The sequence below is a fragment of the Sceloporus occidentalis genome, unplaced genomic scaffold, assembly GCF_023333645.1.
Source record: "Sceloporus occidentalis isolate IW3139 unplaced genomic scaffold, rSceOcc1.0.p SCAF_4, whole genome shotgun sequence".
Taxonomy (NCBI): domain Eukaryota; kingdom Metazoa; phylum Chordata; class Lepidosauria; order Squamata; family Phrynosomatidae; genus Sceloporus; species Sceloporus occidentalis.
In genome coordinates this window covers 77547570-77575264 of record NW_028316984.1, presented here as the reverse complement: position 1 = coordinate 77575264, position 27695 = coordinate 77547570, and the positions used below count along the sequence as shown (strand labels likewise).

The following is a 27695-nucleotide window of genomic DNA, read 5'->3' as shown; positions in this document are numbered from 1 at the left end:
CTGATCTTTCAGTGGCAGAATCCAACTCTAGTAGCAATGCTTCAGTGAGCAGCAAAGACCACTCTCTGCCACCTCATCCCCCCACCCCCATGGTCAAGCTAACTACAGAATTCTTGGGAGTTCCAGTTCAAAAATGTAACTTTCCCAGGCTCTGCTAAGGACTTCATTAATTGAATGCAAGGTGACACTGGTTGCAGAAATCCACTGTTACTACAGAACTCTACTCACTCTACTTTATCTAGTACTATGGACATAATATCACCTGAAAACTTACTATCAAATCACAAGCAATTCATCACTCTTATAACATAATGAAGCCAGCAGTCAACACTACAGCCCAAGCATTCTCCAAAAGGCTATCATATAAAATAGCTATTAGGAGGATGAGTTCCTCTTTTGGAAATAATCTGTCAGTTACATGGGATCACAGAGAATGTGATGCCCCCAAAAGGGAAAAAAGGGGAGATGGAAAAAGAGAAACCTATGAGCACCTTTCAGACTAACTAATTTATAATTTAACATGAGTTTTCATGTATATCCATTTCACATCCTCAGATGTGCAGTGCATCTGAAGAAGTGGACTGATATCAATGAAAGTGTGTTCAAATATACATTAGTTCATCTGAAAGGTGCTGCTAGATTCATCCCCCTCGCCCTTTCCCTTTTTTATGCTGAAACAGACTAACATGGTTATTTCTTTCAAAACTGCTCCCAACAGAAGGATGTGAAAGACTTCAGCAAGTCAAGAAGTGTGAGAATTACAGCTAAGGAAGAACTTTATGATTAGAGCAATCTAGATCAAAATTAGTATCCTGAATTGTGCCTATAACCTCAGTTTCCAGCAGTGAACTAACAATGCTTATTTTTATTAATTTCAATTAAAGACAATCAAGTGCCAAATTCTACCTCAGACCATGTTCTATAAAGCTGACTATTTTAGGAGTAACTTGTAGATTTTACAGAACATAACTGCTGGTTTAGATGCATTAGTTTGCATTGTTAAAGCACTAATTCAGCTCCTTGGAACATATTATAAGAGCAACAAAACATATACCAAATGCATTTTTGAGATGCCTGCATTTTAGAATTATCATGTAAGAAGCATCTATAAAATTTTACTCCAGGCAAATGCATTAGAATAACTGAATAAGGTGTATTTATTCTTACCTCATCGGCACCATGTTCCTGGAGCTCTTTGTAGAATTTTAGAGAAATACTGACCATAACCTTTGTTTTGTCACCATTAGGGTTGGAAATATGGTAAAGGACTCCATCGAAATCTAGGAAAGCATTTGAGAGATGAAGAGTGCTTGCATTATTTTCAGCCTAGTTACACAGTAGGAGACAAAAGCTTTCTAAAATAGGGTACAAACAGCATAAAGGTTTTTTGTTACTTGAGTATACTGTTACTGAAGTTGCAATACAAGAAACAGTAGGCCAGATGACAGATATCTAATAACTGACTTATAGAGGTGGACTAAATTGATCAATTTCCTTCTCTTATTCATTTTAATGTTTTTTTTTTTTACTGAATTGCAATTTTCTTTTAAAAGCCTGGATAAAAACATTTCTTTATACATTTCTTTATGTATATTTACCCCAATATGTGGACTGTGCATGAAGGTGCACTTTTGTATGTTACTTTCACTGCTACTTATTTTTGTGTGCATTTTCCCTTAATTGGAACGTTGGACTTACCTGAGAGACGTCCCTTTACAGCAGAGAAGGCCCGAGCATCCTGATCTTGGGTGGCTCCGCCCGCTTGGCTCCTGGTAGGCAGGTAGGAAAACAAAGAGACAAAGGTATGACCGGGGCCCTGGCCCCCCGCCCCTGCGGGCGGAGCTACCCAGGAACCTCAGTCGATTTCAAGCCTAACACACCCCAGAAACTAATGAGGTGTAGAGAAACATGGATCCCGCCCACCCGCGCCAGTAGGCAGATAGGGTGGGGAGGATGCTCGGGCCTTCTCTGCTGTAAAGGGACGTCTCTCAGGTAAGTCCAACGTTCCATTTAGCAGCAGAGAAGGGGCCGAGCATCCTGATCTTGGGATTTACAAAAGCAGACCAGATACTAGGGAGGGCTGGCTGGCGCGGAGGGCGGATCTGACACTATGTGTTGTAAAACCCTCCGGCCAAAGGCCGCCTCTGCCGATTGGAAGAGATCGAGCTTATAATGTCTGGTGAAGGTAGACGGGGACTTCCAGGTGGCTGCTCTGCAAATCTCAGCCAGCGGGGCGTTGGTAGACAGGGCCGCTGAAGTAGCTGCACTCCTTGTCGAGTGAGCGGTGATGTCCCCCGGCGGCTGTAGTTTGAGTGAGCTGTAGCACTGGACTATGCACTGCTTGATCCACCTTGCCAAAGTAGATACTGACACTTTCTTGCCCTTTGAGCCAGGTCGAAAGGAAACGAACAGCGCCTCAGACTTTCTGAATGAGGCCGTTCTCTTGAGGTAAACTTTTATGGCTCTGCGAACATCTAGAGTATGCCAACGCTTTTCTAACTCAGTTGTTGGACGAGGGCAGAAGGACGGGAGGACGATGTCCTGAGTGGAGTGGAAGACGGAGTTGACTTTGGGGATAAAAGTTGGATCCGGCCGCAGGAGAACGGAGTCCGGCCTGATGATCAGCAGTTCCTTGCGGACGGAGAGGGCGCCGATCTCAGACACACGCCTCGCCGAAGCTAGTGCCGTCAGCATGAGCGTCTTGAAGGTCAGGAACTTGAGGGCCACCTCTCTCAGTGGCTCGAAAGGAGAGATGGTCAAAGCCTTTAGGACTTGATGAAGGTCCCATGAGGGGAACCTATGCTTGGTCGGGGGCGCTTTGTTGGCGATCCCTTTTAGCAATCTGCGGACATGAGGGTGGTGAGATATCCTGGCTGCTTCCTTATGGGGCAGGATGGAAGTGATGGCTGGCAGTTGTCTCCTGATGGTGTTGGGCCTCAGGCCCTGGAGAAACCCCTCGTGCAGGAACTGTAGCACCGTTGGAACAGAAGCCTTGATGAAGTCCTTGTTCTTGCGCTTGCACCACCTCCTGAATGTCCTGAAGGTGTATTCGTAGATCCTATTTGTAGATTGGCGTCTCGATGCCAGAATGGAGTCAACCACTTCTGGGGAGTAGCCGTAGCTGCTCAGCATGTGGCGTTCAATTTCCAGGCGTGAAGCCGCAGCCAGGCTGGGTCCGGATGATGGATCTGGCCTTGTGCGAGGAGGTCTGGCCTGAGTGGAAGAGCGAAGCTCTGAGACGCCATGTCTAGGATCTCTGAGAACCAGGGTCGCCGCGGCCATGCTGGAGCAACCAGGATAACCTGTGAATTGGACTTGCGTATTCTGGCCAGGAGCTTGGTCAGCAGAGGAGTCGGAGGGAATGCGTAGAGGAGGCCCGGCGGCCAAGGGCAGTTGAGGGCGTCCATTCCTTCGGCTCCTTCCGTTAGGAACCTGGAGAAAAACCTGTGAGTCTTGGCGTTGGCTGGTGAAGCGAACAGGTCTAGTACGGGTTGACCCAGTCTGTCGGTGATGATCTGGAAGACCTGAGGGTGGAGGCTCCACTCTCCCTGATCTATGTCCGTTCTGCTCAGCCAGTCGGCTTTTGAGTTTAGGGATCCTTGAAGGTATTCTGCCTCCAAGGCTAAGAGGTTGGTCTCCGCCCATCGTAGCAGGGATTGAGCCTCGACCATCAGAGACCTGGATCTGGTTCCCCCCTGTCGGTTGACATGAGCCTTGGCTGTGGTGTTGTCGGTCCTGATCAGGACTGACTTGTGCCGGATCGACTGTCTGAAGGCCAGAAGAGCAAAGCGAATTGCACGAAGCTCCAGCCAGTTGATGCTGTGATTTAATTCCTCTGGGCTCCATTTGCCCTGGGCCAGCTGTGTCCCGCAAACTGCTCCCCAGCCGTGTAGGCTGGCATCCGTTGTAATCTGGACACTCGGGGGCCTCCAAATTTGGCGACCTCGATGGACTGATTCGGACATCCACCAGCGAAATGACCGCCTTGCCTCGGTGGAGAGGCGGATCGTCTTGTGTCTCTTGAGTGTGATGGCTCGTTGGTGTGGGAGAAGGAGCCATTGTAGTGGCCTGGAGTGGAATCTCGCCCAGGGGAGGCACTGGATAGATGCTATCATGAGACCCTGGAGGTGGGCCAGCAGCTGGAGGCTGGGCCGCGTGGAGCCTAGGGCTTTTGAGATGGCCCCCTGAATGGCCTGGATCCGATCCGGAGGCAGGCGCACCGTCCCCTTGTGTGTGTCTATTATGGCTCCCAGGTGGTGGATCTGCTGGCTTGGGGTCAGCGAACTCTTTTGTAGGTTGAGGAGAAAGCCGTGGTCCCGTAGCGACCTGAGGATGCGAGAGATGTCTTGAGTCCCCTGAAGTCTGGATGGTGACCTGATTAAAAGGTCGTCGAGGTAGGGATAGACGTGTAACCGCTGGGCCCTCCACAGGGCAACCAGTGCCACCATGATTTTGGTGAACACCCTGGGGGAAGATGCTAGTCCGAAGGGGAGAGCTCTGTACTGGTAATGGCGATTGCCGTATCTGAACCTGAGGAACCTTCTTGAGGAAGAGTGGATCAAAATGTGTAAGTAAGCATCCTGGAGATCCAGCGATGAGAGGTAGTCTCCGGGCTGGAGGCTTTCTAGGATAGACTTGAGCGTCTCCATCCTGAATTTTTTCTTTAGGACGAACCGGTTGACCCGTCTGAGGTTCAAGATGGCTCTCCAGGAACCGTTCTTCTTGGGAACAAGGAAGAAGGTGGAATAACAACCTAGTCCCCTCTCTTGACTCGGGACGGGTTCGATGGCCTTGATGTCTAGCAGGCGCTGGATGGCCTCCAGTAGGAGGCGGTGTTTGTTGGGGTCGGCTGATCTGGGAGACGGTATGAACTTGTCCGTTGGTGTATGATGAAATGTTATCTTGTAGCCCTGACGGATGGTATCCAGGACCCATTTGTCCGAGGTGGTAGTCTCCCAGATGTGGCCGAACCCCTGCAGCCTGCCCCCTACTGGGGGAGCACCATCATTGGGGGTTGTTTTTGCGGGGTTGTTTGGACCCCGCTCCTTCCTTGGAGGAGAAAGAGGGCTTAGCCTGCTTGTTGGCTCTTGTGTCTCCCCAACCTGGTCTGTTGGGCCTGAACTCCCTGGCTCGAAAGGAATTGGATGAAGAAGGGTAGGAGGATTGGGAGGGGCGAAAGGAAGAGCGGTTTCTGTATTGCCTCTTATCGTCCCTTTTTTTGGAGGTGGGAAGGGCTTTCTTCTTGTCCTTTCCCTCTACTAGCACTGGCTCTAAGGATTCTCCGAACAGCTTGGAGCCAAGGAATGGGGTAAAGGCCAAGTTCTGCTTGGATTTCGAATCCACATTCCAACTCTTAAGCCAGAACTGCCTGCGAACTGCCACGGCTGCTGCTTGGGCTCTAGCGCACTGCTGGATGGTATCTAAGGTGCCGTCGGCTGCAAAGGCCGCCGCTCTGGCAATTTTGTTAACTGTCTGTTTGACCCTGGTATCTGGGTTGGGCAGAAGGTCGAGGAGTTGACGGGACCACTGGAGGGTGGCTCGCATAACCATCGAGACGGTGGTCGCGGCCCTTATGGCAATGGATAAGGCCTCATGGGCCTTTTTTAGTGCTCCGTCCGCCCTACGGTCCTCTGGGTTTCTGAGTGTGTCCTCACCGTCCCTGCTGAAAACGGCTGATGAGACGAGTGCCGACACAGGGGCATCCACGGATGGGACCCTGAGTCTGTCCATGACGGCTGGCTGAAGTACGTAGTACTTGCGGGTGATGCCGTGGTTGGACCTGGCAGAAGCTGGTTTAGACCACTCATCTCTAATAATCTGCATGATGTTTTGAGGGCATGGGATTTGCTGGACTGACGAGACCGGCACTGGGAACAAATCCTCGCTCACCTTGGGGAGGTCTGAGTCGGGGTTGGGAGCTGCCTGATCCGAAGGAGAGGCAAGGCCTAAGGTCTTGGTCGTCTTTTTTATAAGTGTCACATAGTCCTCCTGTTTAAACAGGCGAGAGGACAATTGGGGGTCTGACTTGCTATCTGTCTCATCATGCGACAGCTCGCCCTCCTCTGCCTCAGAGCCTGAGAGGTTATGAGTGTCGTCCGAGGTTTCATCCTCGGGGGGCAGCAAATCGCGCGGGCGCTTGCGACCAGAGGGCCTGGTGTATCGCGTGCGCTTGGGAGGTGGAAGATAAGAGCGTTCAGAATCAGAGGAACATGGGGCCCCTTCATCATCCCCCTCTGATTCGCCGGCTCCTGTCTGGCTTAAAGGAGACCGATTGGGGGAGGGCTCGGTGGTGGCTGTATCCCTGGTCGGGGAGCTCCGCTTTCTGGGAGCCTTTCGCCCTAGACCCTCTCTGGGCTGGTCTGTGGGCTGGGGTTGGCTGGTGGTGGCGGGGGCCTCTTTGGCGAAAATGCCTGCCCGCCCCGCTGTGGTTGGTGCGATCTCCGCACGGGTAAGGAGCCGGTGGGCATAGGCCTCCGGCTGGGGAGGCTGGCGGCGGCCATGGGCGTCCGCGCTGCCAAGATGGCGGCGCCCATGGGCGGCCGCATGGCCAAGATGGCGGCGCCCATGAGCGGCCGCGTGGTGCCGGTGGGGCACTTCCGGGTCATCCGGAAGTGGGAGGAGCGTCGGCCGGTCAACATGGCGGCCTTCATGCGCCCCATGTATGGGGCCCGCGCTGGCCAGGGGGAAGCCCGGTGCCATCCCCCACCCCGGAACGGAGTCGCCGGGAAGAAAGGCCTGTGGGGGCATGGGCCCCGGCCACATGAGGAGCGGCCCCCCTCCCGGGAAAGCAGCCGCCCCCCAAGCCGAAGCGCTGGCCTCGCGCGCGCGCGAGCCGGCGCCTTCGTCCCGTCCCTGGGGTATCCCGGTGGTGGAGGCAGCCTCCTGCTGCAGGAAGGCCTTGAACCACCTCAATAACTGTGGCGGTGGGGGGGAGTTACTCACGTCCTCCTCGCCGTCCGCCGGTGAGGGGTCTCCCTCTTCAGACCACCCATCCTGAACCCGGGTCGTCTGGGAGTCCCTCGTTCCAACAGCGGAAGGGAGGGGTTCCTCCGGCCGCTGTGGACGCGCTTCCACTTGCAGGGTCGCTGATGGTGATGCCGCTCGGCGAGCAGCCGGCAAAGCCGGGGCTGGCCCGGGCAGAGTGGAAGCGAGCTCCCCTGTGGCTCTGGTCTCCCTATCGGTAGCCATTGGAGGGGGGGGTGAGGGAGTGGGAGGCTGAGAGGAAACAAGGACAGAAGATAGGAAAGAAGGTGTTCTCTTTTTTTTTTTTTTTGGAGAGAGTGAAAGAAGGAGAGAGAAGGAAAGGGAGCCAGGCGAGTCTGGGGAGCCAGCGATGAAAAAATCCAAAGAAGGATGAAAGACGTCCTACCAGGTGCAAGGCAGGAAGAAGACTGGGGTTCCTGGGTAGCTCCGCCCGCAGGGGCGGGGGGCCAGGGCCCCGGTCATACCTTTGTCTCTTTGTTTTCCTACCTGCCTACCAGGAGCCAAGCGGGCGGAGCCACCCAAGATCAGGATGCTCGGCCCCTTCTCTGCTGCTAAAAAACATACTTTTGTATTTTCTTTTTGATTACATAACGGCAGAGAAAAATTTAAAATGCAAAATAGTAGTAATGAGGATTGTATTTCAGTATACATAACAGTTCTGAAGATGTGAATTGGGTATATTTGCATCAAAGTGTGCACCATTCCTTAACTATGATCAGAAAGTGTCTTCTGGCACCTTGAAGATTAATCATTTTTATTAGGCATCAGATTTTGTGGACTCCAGCCTACTCCATCTGATGCAAGAATTTGACGAGTATGATTGCAAACCCTTCAAGAACTGGATTTTTAGGTTCCTATTAGAAACAAGCTGCACCAGCTCAGAATATGTATGAAGACTTTCAGAAATGCAAATAGTACTATTAGGTCCTAAATAGCAAATTTTTCAATGGCCTGTTCCTGATTAAGACAGCAACACATAGCATTCAGTGCTAACATTTCAGCACTGGTATGATGGAATTTTACTAGCTTTTACTAGTCAAGAAGGCATTAGTAGCCTCTGTCATAACACCACAGCAAGTTAAATGATAATGAATACTAATACCACCTCATGAAAAGAGGAAAGAAGGGGGAGGAGGGGAAAAAAAGGAAAAAGAAATGCAGAAGCACCTTTGAAAATACCACCAAATGAATTCCAAGCCTGGACAGGAACTTGAAACTGAGGCCTGAGACAAATGTGCTTTTCACTGGGTTACTTGGCAAGTCTTTAAAAATTCTGGACAGGACAGTATTATTGTCATACATATTCCATTCTAAAGACATAGTGGTAAGTATGGTGGGACTGGGAGCCGATTATAAGCCCCTGGCACCCAACTGGGTCCCAATTTTCTGCACCAGACCTAAAGAAAACCCAAAAACAAAAACAAAAAAAGTCAGAAGAAGCAGAAATTCCACTTTTGTTTTGATATATTTTTTTAAAAATATTGGTGTGGGGGAAAGGTGTCCTGCAACCTAATTATAAGGTGAACTGATCCACCCACAGGACTACAGGAGATGCAATCCACAATGCCAGAAAAAGTGCAGTCCAGGAGCACAGAAGGTCAAAACAGCCTTGGGAGACACACTTTTGCCCACCCCGGCACATCAAAAAACATGGACTGAGAAGGCTATGAAGGCATTTGTCTAACTGCCATCACTAATATATCAACTCCAATAGGATGGGTAATGGACACTTCAGTATTAGATAGTAAAATTCTAGAAACAGAGCTTCTTTTGTGCAGTTAGTTTGAGTCACTGTGATAAAAAGGAGCTAGGGCTCACTGATTGAGACAACTCACAACAAAACAAATAATTTTTATTTCATTCTCAATTATTTCTCTCCAGGCAATTTAAAAGAGTGGGACTTACCCGCAAATGTTACTTCTACAGCTTCAGGCTTGTTTCTGGGGGATGAGGAAAGAATAGCAGTTAGAATATAGATGAAGTTCACAGGAGCTATGAATCTGCATCCTGTCACAAATGACCGAATGCATGCTTTCATTTTACAAGCTTTCTAGTATATCCTAAGCTATCAAGGGAATGTAGTTAACTGCTCATGCTGTTCATTTTTATAGAATTAACTCCTACTAGCCTCTGATATCTAGGTGACCAGTTATACATTTGACCCTGGCTTGTAGATTTTCAAGACCTGCTTGCTTTCAGAATAGAAAAATACATCTTCTCCATATGCCAAAGGCTAATAATATGCATCTCTAGTATTTTGCTGATTTTGCAGATGCAACTGTAAAAGGATCCTGAGAGAAGTCAAACTTCCTATCTACAATGCTTGTCTGGTCTATTGCTTGGCACAATGGTCAGCTGTGAAGAATACCCAAGCTAATATAGGCCCCATACAGACAGGCCAAAATAAAGCTGCTTTGGGACACTTTGGAGGCATGCTGCTTAAATGTTGCATGCGTCCTACGAATCTAGAAGCCACACCAAAGCCATGATCTAGTCCTAAGGACTGGAGCGTGGCTTTGGCGCAGCTTCCAGACTCTTAGGGTGCATGCAACATTAAACAGCATACCTCCGAAGTGTCCCAAAGCAGCTTTATTTTGGCAGTCTGTATGGGGCCATATTGATGAATGTCACCAAATTAGAAAAATCATCCTAAAAACATTTTCTCTCCCCCCATTCCGTTTTGATACTATCCTTGTCATTTGTACCAACAGCAGAATACCAAGTCTCAATTGAGCAGTTTAAAATGACATAGAAAACTCTAGATACAGTGAATGGTCAATGGCACAAATAAGAATGCACACTTTTTATATCTTAAGTTGTTTCTAGCCACCAACAGTTCACTCTTTGTAATTTTTGCCTACCAGGTGAAGCTCAAGAATATACCCTCACTACTTCATGAATTAAAATCTCCGTTCTACCTTTGTATCCTGAATAGGGAGCAATTTCCACATGCCTACAAACTAATCTCTGTTCACTGGTTATCAACTAAGATCAGAGGATGAATTCCATGTGCAATCACATGTCATCACCACAGGGCTAAGTATGACTGACAATGTGAAATTAGAATAAAAAGGGCAGCAACCATTCTTTCTTGAATGCTCACAAAATTCACTCCTAATGTAAAGGTTATGTGAACATTACGTGTACCTGTGCAGATAATTATGCCAACAAGCATTGCTTCCAAACATTCTAGAACTCCTTTTTAAACTATGGAGGTGAGATTTTTGGAATACAAAAGGCAAACTGGTTTATCAACAGAGGATTAACTCCAACTGTGTTTAAAGAGTAACAGAAAAGAAACAGAGGTCAAGCAATGGGAAATTCAAGAACATAAAACGTAAGACAAAGTATTGTGGATAGTACAAAGTCCCTTCCCTAATTATCTAGAAAGATACTGCCTCTACACATTGAAATATCTCACATGCAAACTGCCATCTCTACTGTCTCCAAGTTCCTACTTTGTGTATGCATATACATGGGCCTTCAAGTTGCTTGTAGATTTATGGTGACTCCACAAATTCACAGGGTTTCTTTAGCATGGAATACTCAGATGTGGTTTGTCACTGTCTTCCTCAAAAACACAGCCAACAGTATCTGGTATTCTTTGGCAAGAATACAAGTAGTAATCAGGGTTGAGGGAAAAACATTTTTAAAAATAAGAAAAACAACCAAGTTTTTGTTTGTTTAAATCAGATTTGTTTTTGTTTTGCAGTAATGTGTAGAACTATACACATATAGGACTAAGTAGCAAAATGTAGTTCAGATGCTATGGCCACTAGCTGAAATCATAATTGTTCTTAAAAAGTGCTCTTTTAATGCAAGTTGTTTTGGTTGAATTTATGTTAATTGAAGGATTCATTTCTGAATAGACTTTCTTGCACTGTAAAATAAAGCAACTAAAAAGAAATATCTGATATTAGATACTGGTCTAACAACCATCACATGCCATTAAGCCCTGGTGGCGCAGTGGTTAAATGCCTGTACTGCAGCCATTCACTCAAAACCACAAGGTTGCGAGTTCAAGACCAGCAAAAGAGCCCAAGCTTGACTCAGGCTTGCATCCTTCCGAGGTCGCTAAAATGAATACTCAGACTATTGGGGGCAAATTAGCTTACTTGCTAATTAGCTTACTTGCTGTTCACCGCTATGATCTTTGGAATAGTGGTATATAAATAAAAAATAAAAACAAACAAATTACAGTCGGCCCTTCTTATACACGGATTTTTTATACACGGATTCAAGCATACACGGTTTGAAAATGTTCCAAAAAAGTATAAATTTACCTTGATTTTCCATTTTTTATAAGGGACACCATTTTGCTATGTCATTATATTTAATGGGACTCGAGCATACACGGATTTTGTTATACACGGGGGATCTTGGAACCAAACCCCAGCGTATAACAAGGGTCCACTGTACACTGCTAAAAGTAAAAATGTTTACATTTGTTGTTCAATAAAAGCGTTGGAAAATATTTTTTAAAAAACATCAGATTATTAAAAAGATGAATTAATCAAATATGAAATAATCAAAATATGAAATAATCAGGGGTGTTTTTTTTAAAATGTCATTTGGTTTAATGTGGTTTAAACCAATCAACCATGGTACTAACCAAGGCTGATGCTGCTTAGCTTCCAAGATCAGATAGTATCTGGTTCTTTCCTGTTTTCATCCCTTGGTATATGATCTGAAAGAGGTAGGACAGAAGAGGGGTTGGCTCACAACACGATGTAAAGATTCTCCCTCTGTCACTCAGATAATCTTCTGGTTCCTCCTTCAAGTTGCTTCAAATAATATGTAGTGGAAATAGAGGACAAAGAGAGGAGTTCTTGTTTGGATTCTCTTCTGTTCTCATTTCTCCCCTTGCTTTTCTAGACAGGTTTTCCGGTAAGACATACAGGAAGGAACATGTAAACACGAGGAAAGATTTTTTCATGTCCTCTACCTCTCATTAATAATTTTATCACAGGGGAGGGGATATCCAGCATGTTGGACACTGAACTTCATTAATTTATCTTAAAAGGGACATGCTACATCTGTTTGGTACTTGCTACTATGCAGCAGGCAATGAAATTAGAAGCCGAGAAGAGGCCTCAATGGACAAAGCATTGCTCAGAGATTTTAATGCTACCAATGTACAACAGAGTATTAGAATGCTTTAGCTTTCTAATATGGTCCATTTCAACAGGGATAGGCTATGCAACAACTCTGAGCCCTCCTGAGACACAGTGATGCAAAATAAAGATAAAATTCTGGTCTCTTCTGTTACGTTGTGAGTCTTTCAATCCCATTTTGAGTTCATTCTGGAGGAAAAAAATGGGCTATAAACAACGACTAAACTTTAAACCTTTATTTTAAAATAATGACCAGCTTTTGGGAGATTGTGTACAGCAAATAAAGCCCAACCATCACATTTGGGTTTGTTTTTGAAATGATCAAAACAACTATTCAATTTTTAAAAATCTGGGAACTTTGGTGGATATCCAATGTGCTGGGAGGGTACAAAAAGGGATCAGGAGCTACATTTTCCCCACCTCTGCACTGAAAACATACACATTTCTGGCAAGTTGATCCAAGTTGAGAAATCAAGAGCTAGAGCATAAACCTGTGCCACTGACAATTCTGGACCATCTATTCATGTAAAAGCGCCTCGCAGCCTTAAGGAAAGGGACTAATAACTTTATACAACCATATAATATTCCTCATGAGTGAATGCTGCTAGCACTACTCCCGCAAGATCCATCCTGTTTAATTTTGCACAGACAGTATGCTGGGCCCATTTGTGACTCTTGGTTACTGCCTTCCCAATCCAAATGACTTAAATGTGTGTATCTAACACAGCTGCCGTATCTTCAAACTTTGAAACAAAGCATTGCTTTCTTCTACTTTGATTAATGACAGTTTCTGTATCCTCTTATTTCTTTATGAGCCTCCTACAGGGAAAGCCACCTGAAACATGAGGACACAGGGAGCTTTTCTCTTCACTGCATTTGGCCTTAAAGAGCAAACAAAAAGAGTCACAAACCAAAAATACCACCCAGCAGTCAGCTCCCTTCCTGTTACTGACTCTAAATGCAAGACAGACCTTTTTTCACAAGCTCATCTGAACTTGGGAAGCTAAAAACAGTAGCAGTTTCTGCCAGAGGCAGCTGTCTGTTTTCCCCATTAACACTAATGCGCATTGAGCACAGACCATTCAAATAATCTCTGAATCTGATTCCAAGGACAGCTACCCTAATACTAGAGATGATAAGAAAGGGTTTTGGTCAATCCAGTTTCTTCCTACGCCAGTCTGTCTCCCTCCAACCAGTGATCGGTGCACACTATTTTTAAATGAAGTCTCTGCACTTTTGGAACTCTCCCATCTTAGCTTCAAGGACCAACCAGTAACACAGACTGACAGATAGTATGGAGCTAAGCCAGCACATGCTTAAAACCAACCTCAAATCCCCATCTGACAGCATTTCCTCAATTTTTACTTGGAAAAAATCCTAATGCCTGAGCCTAACAGTAAATTAATACAATGAGAAAAGTATCTTGTACAGAACTTGCTTCTCATCTGCTACATTAGAGAGATGGGGGGGGGGGAGGGATGCACATCTAAGAGGTGATACAGGGAAAAGGCAGCCTAATTAGGAAATCACTCAGGCGGGATACAGACGGGCAAAAAGGGGTGTATTCATGACGTCATGAAGGTAGAGCCTTCAGACGGCCCTTACCTGAATGCCGCCATGAACACGCCCCCCGCACACCCCAAGCGGGAAGAAGCGGCATTAAAAAGGTGCTGCTTTTCTCCGCTTCTTTTCCGTTTGATGCGCAGCTGCGCAGCTCCGTCTGTAAGCTGCTGCACCGGTATGCCAGAATTGCTACGCCGCTAATTTAAGTTGCCCATTTAAAAGCTCCGTGTCTGCTGCGTCGCATAATGAGTCGGGGTCCTGGAACATGCGCAGTTTGCAGTCAGGCTTTAATTGCAGCGTCAGCTGCCATGCAGGTGTGGAAGCTGCAGCACAGCTGCAGCGCATTTTAAGACTCGTAACCCTAACCCTAACCCTAACCCTAACCCTAACCCTAACCCTAACCCTAGAGCAACATGTACGCATGCGCTGCTTGGAAAGTTTGGACTTTAAAGTGAGCCCCTACACACATTCCTGTGCCATTTTCACCTAACAATAAAAACCGCTAAAACTGTAAATATTTACATATGTACAAGGGAGGTGATGGGGGATGGCAGGGGGACAGCGGTGGCAGCGGAGACAGCTGTAGCTGTGCATTGCAGATTCAGCAGGAGCGCGGGGACCAAAGGAGAGGAGGCATCCATGATGCTGGTGACACTGGCAAAGTGCAAGTGGACAAGGATGCCAACACCAGCTGATCACCAGCTGGCAGGAGACCACCATTGTTCTTGGGCAGAGCGGGGGGGGGGAAGTTTTAAAGGGGCTTGGGCACTTTAAATGTGCCCATAGGCTTTCTGCCGCTGCTGCTTAGCGCTGCAGCTGCGCATCCGCCAGCCGGCAAAAGAAAAAAAAAAGCCCCGTTTTTGGCCGCCCGTGAGGAAGCTGCCTCTGTCTTTGCAGCGTCCTCCGAGGCGGTGGTATGGAAACTGCGGGTCAGAAACGGCCCCAGGTGAGGCGTCTTCACTGCCCCCCATGTGGAAGCCCCATCTCCTGAGCCACGCCCCCGGGGCGGGCGGTCTGGAAGCTCCGTATTCAGTAGAATACACCTCCAAGACGTCTTCCCCTGCCCGTTTGTATCCCGCCCATGTTTTCAATTAACATCTGGCCTGAATAATAAAGGAAATTGAGGATTCCAGGCCAATCTAATCTCCCATTTCTGTAGGACAAACAAAAAGCTATTAAAAAGCTTATAGCTTACACTGCACAGGGGATCAGTTCATTTCCCATAAGAGTCAACACTGATGTGCAAAACTACAGGACAGGATGTACCAATAAATACAGATTATGGTGGAACCTGGCAATAAGAGCTGTTCCAAAAATACAGTATCAGAACAGGAAATTACAGCATTAAAAACAAGTAGTGAAGCAGTCCTATCTATGGTTATGCATTTAAAATCTGAGCAAAAACTCATTTTAAAATTTGGATTATGCTAATACACACACACACACACACACACACACATATTGGATTGGTAGGGCCTATATGGGGAAATCCTAAACACAATTACTTGGAAGGAGGTCTCACTAAAAGTAACAGAATTTCCTTTCAAGGAGACTTGCCTCCATTCAGAATGATGACAACTCTGGTTCCAATAAAGCTTATGCAGAATTGCATCACATGCAAGGAAAGCACCAAAGAGTAAGTCAGTCTTACACAGTGCAGTTTCCAAGGGAAGGGAAGCATATAAAATTGTCTATATAGCTCTTCCAGTACTGTACCATCTTTTATTCAGTCAGTTTGCATCTCTACAGTGGTTCTAGTATGTCTATTTTTTCCCTTTATGCAGCTGTTTTGGTGTATGAGCTTAAACCGATGGACACAAACAATGTATTGAAGCAAATCAGGCAACCCCAAGAGATCCAGTAGTTCCAGTAACTAGCCTGGGGTACAAATTCAGCATGAGCCTGTCATATGAAATAGGTATCATGAGCTGCTGCACATGTTACTTCTTCTAACACATATTAAACATGAGTCAGAAAGACGTAATATCTAACTTAAGGTGTACAGCTTAATTGAACTGTTTTTTTAAACATTGTAAGCCACCCTGAGTCCCAGTTTTGGGGAAAAGGCAGGATATATAATAATAATAATAATAATAATAATAATAATAATAATAATAGGTGGCCTGGAGAAACAATTGCTTTGCTATTGTGTTTGTATGCTGTGGAACCATGCAACAAGAAAAAGAAAAAAACACAAGCAACTATTTAGCTTAAGTTACATTTGACCACTTTGGGGAGACTTAGTATGACATTAGGACTCACCAGGACAGTCTTGTGAATCATAATACCCCACCTTTTCCCCAGTTTAGGGCTCAAGGCAGCTTGTAACCAATTTTTTAAAAAGTCATTTAAAAATTCACAAAATAGAACAGTTAAAAAGAGATGAAAACGTCAATGAAATAAAAAGTTAAAGCTTAAACCACAGCCCCCCAAAAAGTAACACAAAATCCAGCACATTGTGCAAGCCTGTCCCACCTAAATAATCAGTCCTTAAAGGCCCAATGTAACAAAAATGTCTTCAGCTGTTTAGGGAAAGAGAGAAGGGAGGGTGACAGTCTAACCTCTCTTGAAGCAAGTTCCAGAATCTAGGGGCAGCCACAGAAGGCACTCTCCTATGTTCCTACCAAATGTACCTGCGGGGATGGTGGGACAGAGAGGCTGCCTCCAAAGCAGCTTTTAAAACAAGAGCAGTTTCGCAAGGGAGAATGCAGTCCTTCAAATAACCTGGACCTGTGTCATATAGGGCTTTATAGGTCAAAAAAAGCATTTCTCAATTGTGTCCAGAAACAGCAGACAGCCCCAGTTAGCAGTCTGGCTGCAGCTCTTTAGGACCAGTTGAAGTTTCTAAACACTCTTCAAAGGCAGCTCCACACAGAATATGTTACAGTAGTTCAGCCAAAATGTAACAAAGGTCCAAAACACACTGTAGAAATCATCCAGTTTGAGACCGCTTAATGCTAGGGAATTCAAGGAACTGTAGTTTTGTGAGGCATTTAGCCTTCTCTGACAGAGCTCTGGTGCCACAATAAACTACAATTCCCAAGATTCCTTAGCACTAAGCCAGGGCAGTTAAAGTGGTCTCAAACTGGATGATTTCTGCAGTGTGTTTTGGACCAAAGCCACGTGCCACCAAGTCCAGATCGCTGACTCTAGAAGGTGGGCTTAATGCAGCCTTCTAGATGTCCTTGGACTGCTAGTTCTACTGTTCCTCACCCTTGGGTATGCTGGCTAAGGCTGATGGGATTTGCAGTCTAAAAACATTTGGAGAGACACAATTCCCATCCTTGCTCTTTCACTAATAATCAGCAACTTCTGATCAGTTGCTGAAGTTGGGCTTATGATTCACTGTTCCTTTTATAGAATATATTCTCATAGATCCAGATTCTCTCCCCAGGTAGCTTAAATCATCTGCAGCTCAGACCCAACGTAAACTTGATTTTATAAGGTTTACAGAATCATTTGGGAAGGTCCCTGAGACAGCTTTACAGATTATTAAGCAAAATTAAACAACAGTTATTTCATTCTGTGTGCCACTTTCTTACATCTAATCTAGGAATGGGTAATAATACAGTACAGCATTCTATAAATCTTCCTTTGCAGAAACACTTGAAATCAAGCTGTACAGTGTGACTTAGCACAGCATAAGCTGTGTGGGCATAATGCTCACAGATCAATACACCCACCAATAACTGAGAACGAATAGCTTTCTGGGCTGCTCCAAAGGTCTTTTTAAAAAAATCACCATATGTCATTTAGTGTTCCAGGGCGCTCATAGGCAAAGCTAAGCAAGCATTTTCATGCATAGAGAGAAAAAAGAATCTAGATCGAGAAGAAGCAGATTCTTTTGAAACTGCCTTGCTTGTTGTCCTATAAAATATTAATACACTTACATTCCAGTTTAAAATAGATGTAAAGACTTTCAAACTGAAAATATATTTTCCAACAGTTAGCATATTTGTATTTGAGGGGGGAATTCTGTGTTTAAAGGAAGGGGATTGTGTACAGTTTCCTGGATGATCAAACAATAAGCATAATCTGTAAAAAGATCTCTCCAAATAGGGATTTGTGGCAGTAGATCTTCACAATTAAAATAAAAAGCCTTCAATTTTTGAAAAAGATTCTGCTTGTTATCTGTTTAACCACAGTTCTCATATATGATATGGATTTTGTTACCATACTTTAGATAAAATACTCTAAAAATGGTTTTTAAGAGAATTTAAAAACCAGCAAAAGCATGGTTTTGCTGGTTTTTAAATACACGTGGAAGCAGCAATAGGACATGGCAAGCAATGATAACACACACCAGAACTTAAAATTGAGCTCAGTCTTCTGAAATATAAAATTAGCATTATAACCATTAGACTTCAACTGTGTTCATTAGTGTCTACTGAGAAGACAGCAAAATCATCAGTTTCATTTCTGTTTAGGCTTGTCAGTCTGAAACTGCACAAAATGTCTTAGTATCCTTGCTTTTATTGAAACGCACATGCCCAATGATCTTTTTTAAAGGAACAGTGCTCCAGATTGCAGGAAAATTGGCTGAAGTGTGTACTTCTCAGATTAATAAATGCAGCGAACAAAGCCTTCTCTACACACCCATTCTGTACACTGTAAAACACGACTTGGCTTCTAACAAATAGTTTAGTACTTCTTTCAGATTTTTGTCTTGAATGTGAGCTTGTCTGGACATGGTCACCACTAGCTTAAAAATGCAGAAGCTATAACTTCCCCTCTCAACATACCTAAGATATGAATCATACAACTGTCATAGGGAGGCTGTTTAGATTACCATAAGTAAACCGCTCAGGCCCTCCGTTCTGGTAGTCAAGGTCTGCTGTCTCAGCCCAGGATTTTCTCTGCCCCGTCCCGGATTCATCCCTTTTCACTTGCTGCCCCTCGCTCCTGGAATCTCCTTCCCCCACGAACATGGCTCATCACTTTTTTAACTAGTTTCAAAACTGAGTTGAAGACCATCCTGTTCAGAGAAGCGTTCCCAGGCATTGTGTGACTATTATTTGCTATTTGATGTTTTTAATTTGTTGCCTGTTTTATTGAACCCTTTCCTGTATTGTTATGTGTTATTTATATGTATTATGCTATTATTTCTTAGACTGTATGCCATGGGCAAGTTTAGTCTTATCTATTTTATTGTTTGTATGTACAGCGCTGTGCAACTCTAGAGTGCTTTATAAATAAAGAAGCATAATAATAATAATAATAATAATAATAATAATAATAATATCCCAATTCAACCAGGAAGCTTAATGGGTGACCTTGCACCAATCATCTCTCAGCCTAAATTACCTCATATGGTTCATGATTAAATAGAGGAGATACTCTGAGCTATTTGGACTAAAGGCAGGAGAAAATTATATACACAGGTACACCTGGGAATTATACTAATTGTACACATAACCGAGGCTTGTAGTAATCTGGTAGCAAACCTGACCATCTGTGTGATGTAAGAAGCTGACTTGAGTACATCCAGAAGTATTGGGACACAACTGTATAATTTGCATGGTAATTCATACATATCAATATTTATCTAAAGTAGCATTATTGCATATATGTACGCACACACATATATCCACATGTATGAAGCCACTCTATTATAATATTTTGCCAGATGTTGGACCATGAGGGACTGATAAACACATGAACAGAACTAGCTTGTAATATCCACTGTCCTTCAGCCACATTCTTCACACACTATCTTGATGGAATAGAAGCAAAAGCTATATACCAATTATTGATGAGGATAAGAGGCTATATTTGGCTAAATGCTGCAAACTCAGCTATGTATATTGCAGCAGAGAAGTAACACACACTTTTAAAATCTCTGATAGAAACACTTCCCCCACCATGTGTACTGTAAGCTGCAGGAATGTACCAAAAACTAAGAAGATGATTATGAAGACGACTTTTAATAGACTTAGATAAGAAAACAGTCAGATTTATGCACAGTCAGTATGTACAGCATACTGCACATCTGTATCCTACTTTGTATCTAAAAATAATCTCCTTGAAGTGACTAGCAAAAATATGGAAGTGGGTGATGCAGCTGACATGAAAATGCCTGTCAGATGTTAACGTAACGAAAGAGCTTAATTGCATGCAGATCAAACACTGGCCAAAGATGTGTAGTGAAATGGTTTATAGGTCTAAAAGAACCAGCATGGTGTAGTGGTTTAAACATTGGACAATGACTCTAGGAACCAAGGGTTTAAATCCCCACTTGGGCATGGATTGGGTGACCTTGGGCAAGTCACACAGCCTCAAAGGAAGGCCAAAGCATACCCTCTCTCAACAAATACCAGAAAACCCAGTAATAGGTTTGTCTTAGGGTGACCCTAAGTCAGACACTACCTGAAGGCACAGAACAACGTGAGAGTGCACAGAAGGCAGACTGTATCCCAGTTCCCAGATGACCACCGGACAGTGACTGTTTGCAGAGAATGTTCCAAAGAATGCTGAAGGGGTGGACCTTAACCTGGGTGAAAACTGATGGCATGCTTAACAGCAATTAATTTTGCCTTAAAAAGCTAGGTCAACTTGGGATGTGTTTTCAAAGAAGCTCTTACAGCAATTGGCAAAAAAGTGGAAGGCTACAATAAAAAACAACCCAAATAACTCACTGGCTAAAGTTAAGACATGCATACTTCCCTTTTGTATGAGGGAAGCACTACCCAGCCCTAGAGGGCCCCCATAAGTTGAAAATGACCTGAAGACAAACAAAAATAGATGCTTGGACTGCAATTACCTACGTTCCTTTCTGACTGACTATTCTGATTAGGACTGGTGGCAGAAGGCCGCATGATTTCTGTCCTTTGCAGTAATACAGACATATACAACAGAAAAATAATTTCAGAACAATGATGCAGTTCTTTCTGAAGACTCAAATAACCACTTGACCAGTTTACACAATGGTAGCTCCACCACCTTCACTACCTGTCCGTTTCCCAAGAGCCTTGGTTCATTCTCTCTCTCAGAAATCACTAGACACCAGGTCTTGTTTGATCTTGGAAGCTAAGCAGGGTCAGCCCTGGTTAGTACTTGGATGGAAGACCACCAACAAATACCAGGAGCTGCAGGCTATGTTTCAGAGGAAGGAACTGGAAAACTATCCCTGAGGATGCATTGCTCAAGAAAATCCTATGAAATAACTGAGGTCACCATAAGCTGACAGGTGGTTTGAAGGCTCACACACTCAGAAGACCATAATAAAGATTTATTCATATTCTTTAAGAACGTTCCCTTTTCAAATATTTCAAATCTTGTTATAGTTGTGTGCCTTCAAGTCATTTCTGGTGACCCTAAGGAGAACCTATCATGAGGTTTTCTTGGCAAGATTTCTTCAGAGGAGGTTTGCCCTTGCCTACCCCTGAGGCTGAGAAAGTGTGACTTGCCCAAGGTCACCCAGTGGGGTTCATGACTGTGAAAAAAGTGAGGCTTTCTCCCTGTTGTGCTATACTGCTGTTGTCTCATTGCTGTGTCAGCTATGTAAATCCCAGGCAAGTCACACACTCTCAGCCTCAGGGCCTCTGAACAAACCTTACCAAGAAATGTCAGGAAGAAACTTTTCTAGAACATGGCCACATAGCTTGAAAAACCCACAAAAAACAATGGATGCCGGCTATGAAAGTGTTGGACTTCCCCTTGCCAAGGATCCTGTTGAGAAATGACTTGAAGGGTTCATCTTACTTGCAGGAGTGCCTTTTTCTGTATAACCCACCGCACACACTCAGGTCCTCTGGGAAAAGTTTACTGCAGCCCAAAAAGACCAGGCTGGCAGCGGTCACCCAGAGGACCTTTTCATCTGCTGCTCCCAAATTATGGAATGGCCTGTCGGAGGAGAGCCATTATATCACCAATCTTTAGGGCTTTGAAAACAGCTATCAAGACTGATCTCTGGCGACAGGCCTTCCCTGAATAACTTGCTTGGTCAGCCTGCTGTTATGGCCCATTCCACATGTACCCCAAGAGGTCATGTCTGCCCTGTCTTAAATTATCTTTAACCATTTATAGGGAATTTTAATTGCCGTTATGTTGGGATTCTTATGCCGTTGTTTGGGGAGGGGATGATAGGGTTTTATTTTCATGTTTATTTTAAACCTGTACTGTATGCATTTCACTGCTATTGGAAGCTGCCTTGATCCTGTGGGAGAGGCGGAATAAAGATAAATTATTAATATTATTATTATTATTATTATATTGAAGGCACACCACTGTTTCTAACTGGTCTTGCTTGGCAAGATTTGTTCAGAGGGTTGAGTCTGAGGCTGAGAGAGTGTGATCTGTCCAGGTTCAAAGCCTATCGTTCAAACCGTGGCGCCGCCTATACCTCTAAGGAGACGCGCCCTGCAATGGGCACCGCCTCAAGAACTGCTGCCAAGGAAGGGCCTACAAGGAGGGAAGGCAGCCCTTCCTGGAGGGAGCGGCGACAGAGGGAAAGGAAGAGGGAGGATCCTGGGGGCGCTCTGGGGAAGAGGCTCCCGCTTGCAGGGCCATTACCTTCTGGCCCCAAACCCACCTTGAGGCTGCTTTAACTGCCCTGGCTCAGTGCCAGGGGATCCTGGGAGCTGCAGGGTTTGTGAGGCCTTTAGCCTCCTCCTCCTCCTCCTCCTCTGTCTGAGAGTGCTCTGGTGCCAGAATCAACTACTGTACATTTCCCAGGATTCCCTAGCACTGACCCAGGGCACTTAAAGCAGGTCTCAAAACTGGATGCTTTCTGCAGTGTTTGGGGGGCCCTGCCGTGTGTCCCGACGCAGACGGCTCACTCGGAAGCTGACCCACGCCCTCCTCCTCCTCCTCCTCCTCCTGGGAGCAAAGGCAGGAGGGAGAGGAGGGTGGGGCTGCCCCGGGTCCAGGCGCCCATCGCTGGGAGGAAGCGCTGACAGGCTGCGGGTGGGAGAGGGCCGGCAGCAGGAGGCGCCTCCACCAGGGCAGCCCTTGGAGGGGAAGCGCCGCGGGCCTGGAGAGGGCGTAGTCCTAGGCCCACAGCCGCCTCGGAAGCCGGGGGAGGGAAAGGTGTCGGTGTCTCCTGCTTCGGAGCTGTCAGTGGCCTCTGCCAACAGGAGTGTCGCCCCAAGCAGCCAAGAGGGAGGGAGGCGCGTGGGCCTCAGGGGCGCCTCTGTCAGCTGACAGAACCCTAGCCTTGGAAGAGCCATGCAGGAGCTCTGGGTCAAAGCACCCCAGTGACAGAGGGCCATCCAGCCTCTGCTTAAAGACCTCCGAGGAGGGAGACGTTTCAAGGCACAGCCCTGACTCAGTCCGTGGAGGAAGAGCGAGGGCTGCCAGGCCCCTCAAGCAATGATCAACCAACGAATAAGGCTCGGGGAGGAGGTAGGCCCGTTCCTTCCGCTTTGCCGTCCAGGGCCACCCGAGTCCCGCCCGGGGCCGCTTAGGCCTGGCGTGCCCCTGCCGCTCCCTCTGCTCACCCTGCGGCCGCGCCCTCGAACTTGAGCGCCAGCGTCTCCTCGATGATGCGGTTGTTGACCTCCAGCAGGATCATGGCGACGGTGGAGGCGAGGTGAGGAAGGGGTACGGAAGCCGGGCGGGGAAAAAAGGTGGAGGAAGAGGAAGAGGAAAGGGGCGGGGGAGGGGGAAGAGAAGCCACCTAGACGAGAAGCGCGCCGCACCGGGGACCCGCCCGACTCCAGCCGCTTCCGCCACGGAGGGGGGCCCCACCCACCTACCTCCGCCGAGCCGGCACCGTGCGTCACTTCCGGGCTTTGGGCGGGGGTTAAAAAAAGAAGGGAGGGGAGAGGGGAGCAGGGCGCATGCGTCACACGCCTTGCGAAAGGGCGGGGGAGGCTGGCGCGGAGAGCTCTCTCTCTCTCTAGGAGAGGCGGGATAGATGGTTCCCCTTGGCTCCTCCCTCCCTCCCGCCTTTCCTTGGCAGGCTGGCTGGGCTGCGCGCGCAGAAGGGCGGGTGTGGCCAGAGGGGCGCGAGGACAGCTGTCCGTTGCTCTCCTGGAATCCCATTGGTCCAGGCCTCCCTGAGTGAGGCCTCGCGCGCTCGACAGCACGTGCTCAAAGGGGGGGGGGGGCTGACTCCACGTCCTCCTTTTCCAGGACCTGTCCTCCATTTCAGCCTTCTTTCCGGAGGAATTTCAAAATGTCCTCCATTTGGAGCCTGACTAAGAAGCATGGATTATATATTTCGGGGGGGGGGGGGGGAGAAAGGCAGGATATATGTGAACATAATAATAATAATAATAACTATAATAATAATAATAATCTTACTTCAGGCTAAAGGAATGATTTTCAAAATAAGACAGTCCTTAATTTTTAATTCCTCACCCCTGTAACTTAATTCCTTCGCCTATTTGTGCCAAATTACTCTTGTTTAACGTCCTTAGCCCAGTGTTTATATAGATATATAACAACAGTTATCCTTGTATGTGTTTATTCTGCCTATTTGTTCCATTCTGGGATTGTATGTTTTTTAAAAGCAATGAAGCTATTTTAAAAAAAGGGAAAAAAGAAACCTGTCCATTTGTTGTTGTGTGTCTTGCAAAGAAGAAGGCGACTCTAAAGCAAACATTTACTAAACAGTATAATGTTAATAGAACGAAAAAGAACAACAGCGGGGGCGCTCCAGCAGAGCAGGTTTTGAAGCGGTTTAAAGGTTTTTGGCAATCGTGTAACTACTTTTCTGTTACATGCTTTTCCTGTTTATGTATTTTTTCCAAAAGGGACATAGATGGAAATAAAGGTAGAATTAGAAGTAGAGGCAAGACTAGGAGGAAGAAACGGAAGCCGTAACATAGTAGTAAAAACCAGTTCTCTGAAGGGGGAAAGTACACATATATCTGGACAAATTACCATATATACTTGACTATACCTCGACCTCCTTGTGTATAAGCCGAGGGCAGGTTTTGGGGCCAAAACGATGGATTTTGATATGACCCCTGGATAATTTGAGGGTAAAATTTAGGGCCGTGTCATAAAGGATCTAGAGGATGAAGCAAAGGAAAACAATGCCAAAGAACTTAGAAAACTCCAGCAGGCTCACATTAAAGGCTGGATGGATGAATTCATACCTTTGGAAATAACTGCTTACAATCAGTAATTAAGAACATAATTATTGTGTCCATTTTATCAACCTTTTGGATGTTTTTGTACACACACACACAATACACTTTCAGCTTTTCGTTCTTCCACTTGAAATTCTCCCAAAACTTTAAATACAGTGCGCCCGTGCCTTGTGGAGATGCATTTTACGTGGCTTCCAGCTTACATAGAAGCAGCTTGAGGAGGGAAACAATGGCATGTGTGCTCTTGGCACGCATGCGCTGCTCCACCACATGCACGACCCCCATTATTTCCTATGGGGCTCGAGCATAGGCGGATTTTCCCTTACGCGGGGGGATCCGGAATGGATCCCTCCACGTAAGGAGAAGGTCCACTGTAGTTTCAAAACTTGGGAAATCTCCCATAATGATAGATTTTCCACTTTTGGAAACCTATTGCCAAATAACTACAACCTCATTAGCATGAAGCAGAAAGCCACTTATACGTGAAATTTTTATTTACGTAAATTTCCATATTAGCTGAACTGTTGAAATTCACTCCTTGAGTAGATGTTGAGTATAACTGTCATCTCGGCAGTGGTCCTTGGTACTGGTGTCCTTTTGTCAACAGCAATAATAATACATCAACTAGGGTGCTGGAGTCCCCTAGGCTTTTGGTCCTGGGGGACCTCAACATCCCCTTCAAGGCCAGCCATGGTCCAACGGGTGCAGCTCGGGAGTTCATGGATACCATGACTGCCATGGGCCTGTTCCAATTGGTCTCAGGGCCTACGCATTCTGCCGGAAATACGCTTGATGTTATCTTTTGTACGGACATGGAAAATCCGTGGGCAGAGGTGGTCAATGTCTGCCCTGTCATGGACAGACCATTTCCTGGTCAAGGCTAGAATCAAGGCCTCTACCCAAATCCCTCCCGGGGGTGGCGGACCAATTAGGATGGTCCACCCTCGAAGGCTGATGGAACCCAAAAGGTTCCAAGAAGCCTTACAGGGGTATATGGTTGGAACCAACGGCGATTCTGTTGATGCCCTGACTAACACCTGGGATAGAGATCTCTCCAGGACTATATACAGTATCGCTCCCAAGCGTCCTTTCCGGCCTGCATCCAACAAAAAGCCCTGGTACACGGAAGATCTCAGGGTAAGGAAGCGGGCTGCGCTACGACTAGAGCACAACTAGCGAAGACACCAGCACTTATCCAACAAGACACTCCTAGAGTCCCTCTTGGCCTACGGAGTGGCAATAAGTGCAGCAAAGCATTCGTTCTATGCTGCACGTATTGCGTCCGCAGAGTCGCGTCCGGCAGAGCTGTTTACGGTAGTGAGGGAGCTTACCCAATTGCCTCCCTCTTTTAACCCTATTATTGAACCATCTAAGGCCTGCTGTGATGAGTTTAACAACTTCTTTGCGGATAAAATCTCTCGGATAAGGGCTGATCTTGACGCCAGTATTTGTTCTGACTCTAGAGTAGAGGTCTCCAGAGCTTCCGTGGACTTTGTTATACTGGATCATTTTGAGTCTGTAAGTACAGAGGATGTGGACAAGATTCTTTGTAGTGTTAGGAAGATGACATGCTCTCTCAATCCCTGTCCTTCTTGGCTGGCAGCTGAGGGGGGAACGGTTGTAACTGATATGTTGCGCCATACTATTAATTCATCTTTCAGGGAAGGGCAGTTTCCATCTAGTTTAAAAACGTCCGTTGTAAAACCCCTGTTAAAAAAGCCCTCCCTAGACCTCCTGATTCGGAATAATTATTGGCCTGTTTCGCTGCTGCCTTTTTTAGGGAAGGTGATCGAAAGGGCGGTTGCCTTCCAGCTTCAAGGAATCTTGGATGAAACGGATTTTCTAGACCCGTTTCAAACCGGCTTTCAGGCGGGCTATGGAGTTGAGACTGCCATGGTCGCCTTAGTTGATGATCTCCGTCTGGGCATGGACAGGGGTAGCATGTCCCTGTTGGTGCTCTTGGACATCTCAGCAGCTTTCAATACCATCGACCATTGTATCCTTCTGGAATGCCTGAGGGAGTTAGGTATCGGGGGCACTGTGCTCCAGTGGTTCCGTTCCTACCTCTCGGGTAGATTCCAGATGGTGCAGCTGGGGGACTATCGTTCCAATAAGAGGGCCCTTACATCTGGTGTTCCTCAGGGAGCGATTTTGTCCCCCATGCTATTTAACATTTACATGAAGCCGCTGGGAGAGATCATCCGGAGATACGGGGTGCTGTGTTATCAGTACGCTGATGACACCCAAATATGTGTCTCCGACTGATGCAGTGACTAAGGATGGCATCTCTCCTCTAAATGCCTGCTTGGAGTCGGTAATGGGCTGGATGAGGGAAAACAGACTCAGCCTGAATCCAGAGAAAATGGAAGTGCTCATGATAGGTTCCCCTGGCCCGGGGAAGGAGGTTTGTCCACCTGTCCTGAACGGGGTCACGCTCCCCTTGAAGGACTCAGTTCGCAGTCTGGGGGTGCTTCTGGACTTGTCACTCCACCTTACATCTCAGGTTGATGCGATGGTCAGGAGCACCTGTTATCAGCTTCGGCTGATACGCCAGCTGCGACCCTACCTGGGCCAGGGGGACCTTGAAACGGTGGTACATGCTCTGGTGACCTCTCGGTTGGATTTCTGTAATGCGCTCTACATGGGGCAACCCTTGTACCAAACCCGGAAGCTACAATTGGTCCAGGATATGGCAGCAAGGCTGGTCACTGGATGTTCCAGGACTAGCCATATAACACCTATATTGCAAGATCTACATTGGCTGCCTATTCGCTTCCAGGCGCAATACAAGGTGTTGGTAATTACCTATAAAGCCCTAAATAGCTTGGGCCCAGGGTACTTGGAGGACCGCCTCTCCCTGTACAATCCCCCGTACTCTCAGATCGGGCGGAAAACATCTGTTAAGAGTTCCGAAGTCTAGATATACTTCATCTTCACAGAGGGCATTTTCCATCTCGGCCCCGCAGATTTGGAACTTCTTGCCCGACAAGCTCCA

General features: G+C 46.3%; 1 protein-coding gene across 1 annotated transcript in view; it reads right to left on the bottom strand.

Moving 5' to 3' along the window:
• The window catches only part of LOC149314017 (actin-related protein 2/3 complex subunit 2), a 38838-nt gene extending 15657 nt beyond the window's left edge, over positions 1–23181 (bottom strand). The window contains exons 1-3 of the mRNA XM_089520365.1: positions 23099–23181; positions 8890–8924; positions 1168–1280 (exon numbers count right to left, since the gene is read on the bottom strand). Coding sequence (XP_089376491.1) covers positions 1168–1280; positions 8890–8924; positions 23099–23172 — 222 coding nt within the window. The 5' untranslated portion in view covers positions 23173–23181. The remainder of the gene's footprint in view (positions 1–1167; positions 1281–8889; positions 8925–23098) is intronic.
• Between the last annotated feature and the right edge of the window lie 4514 nt (positions 23182–27695).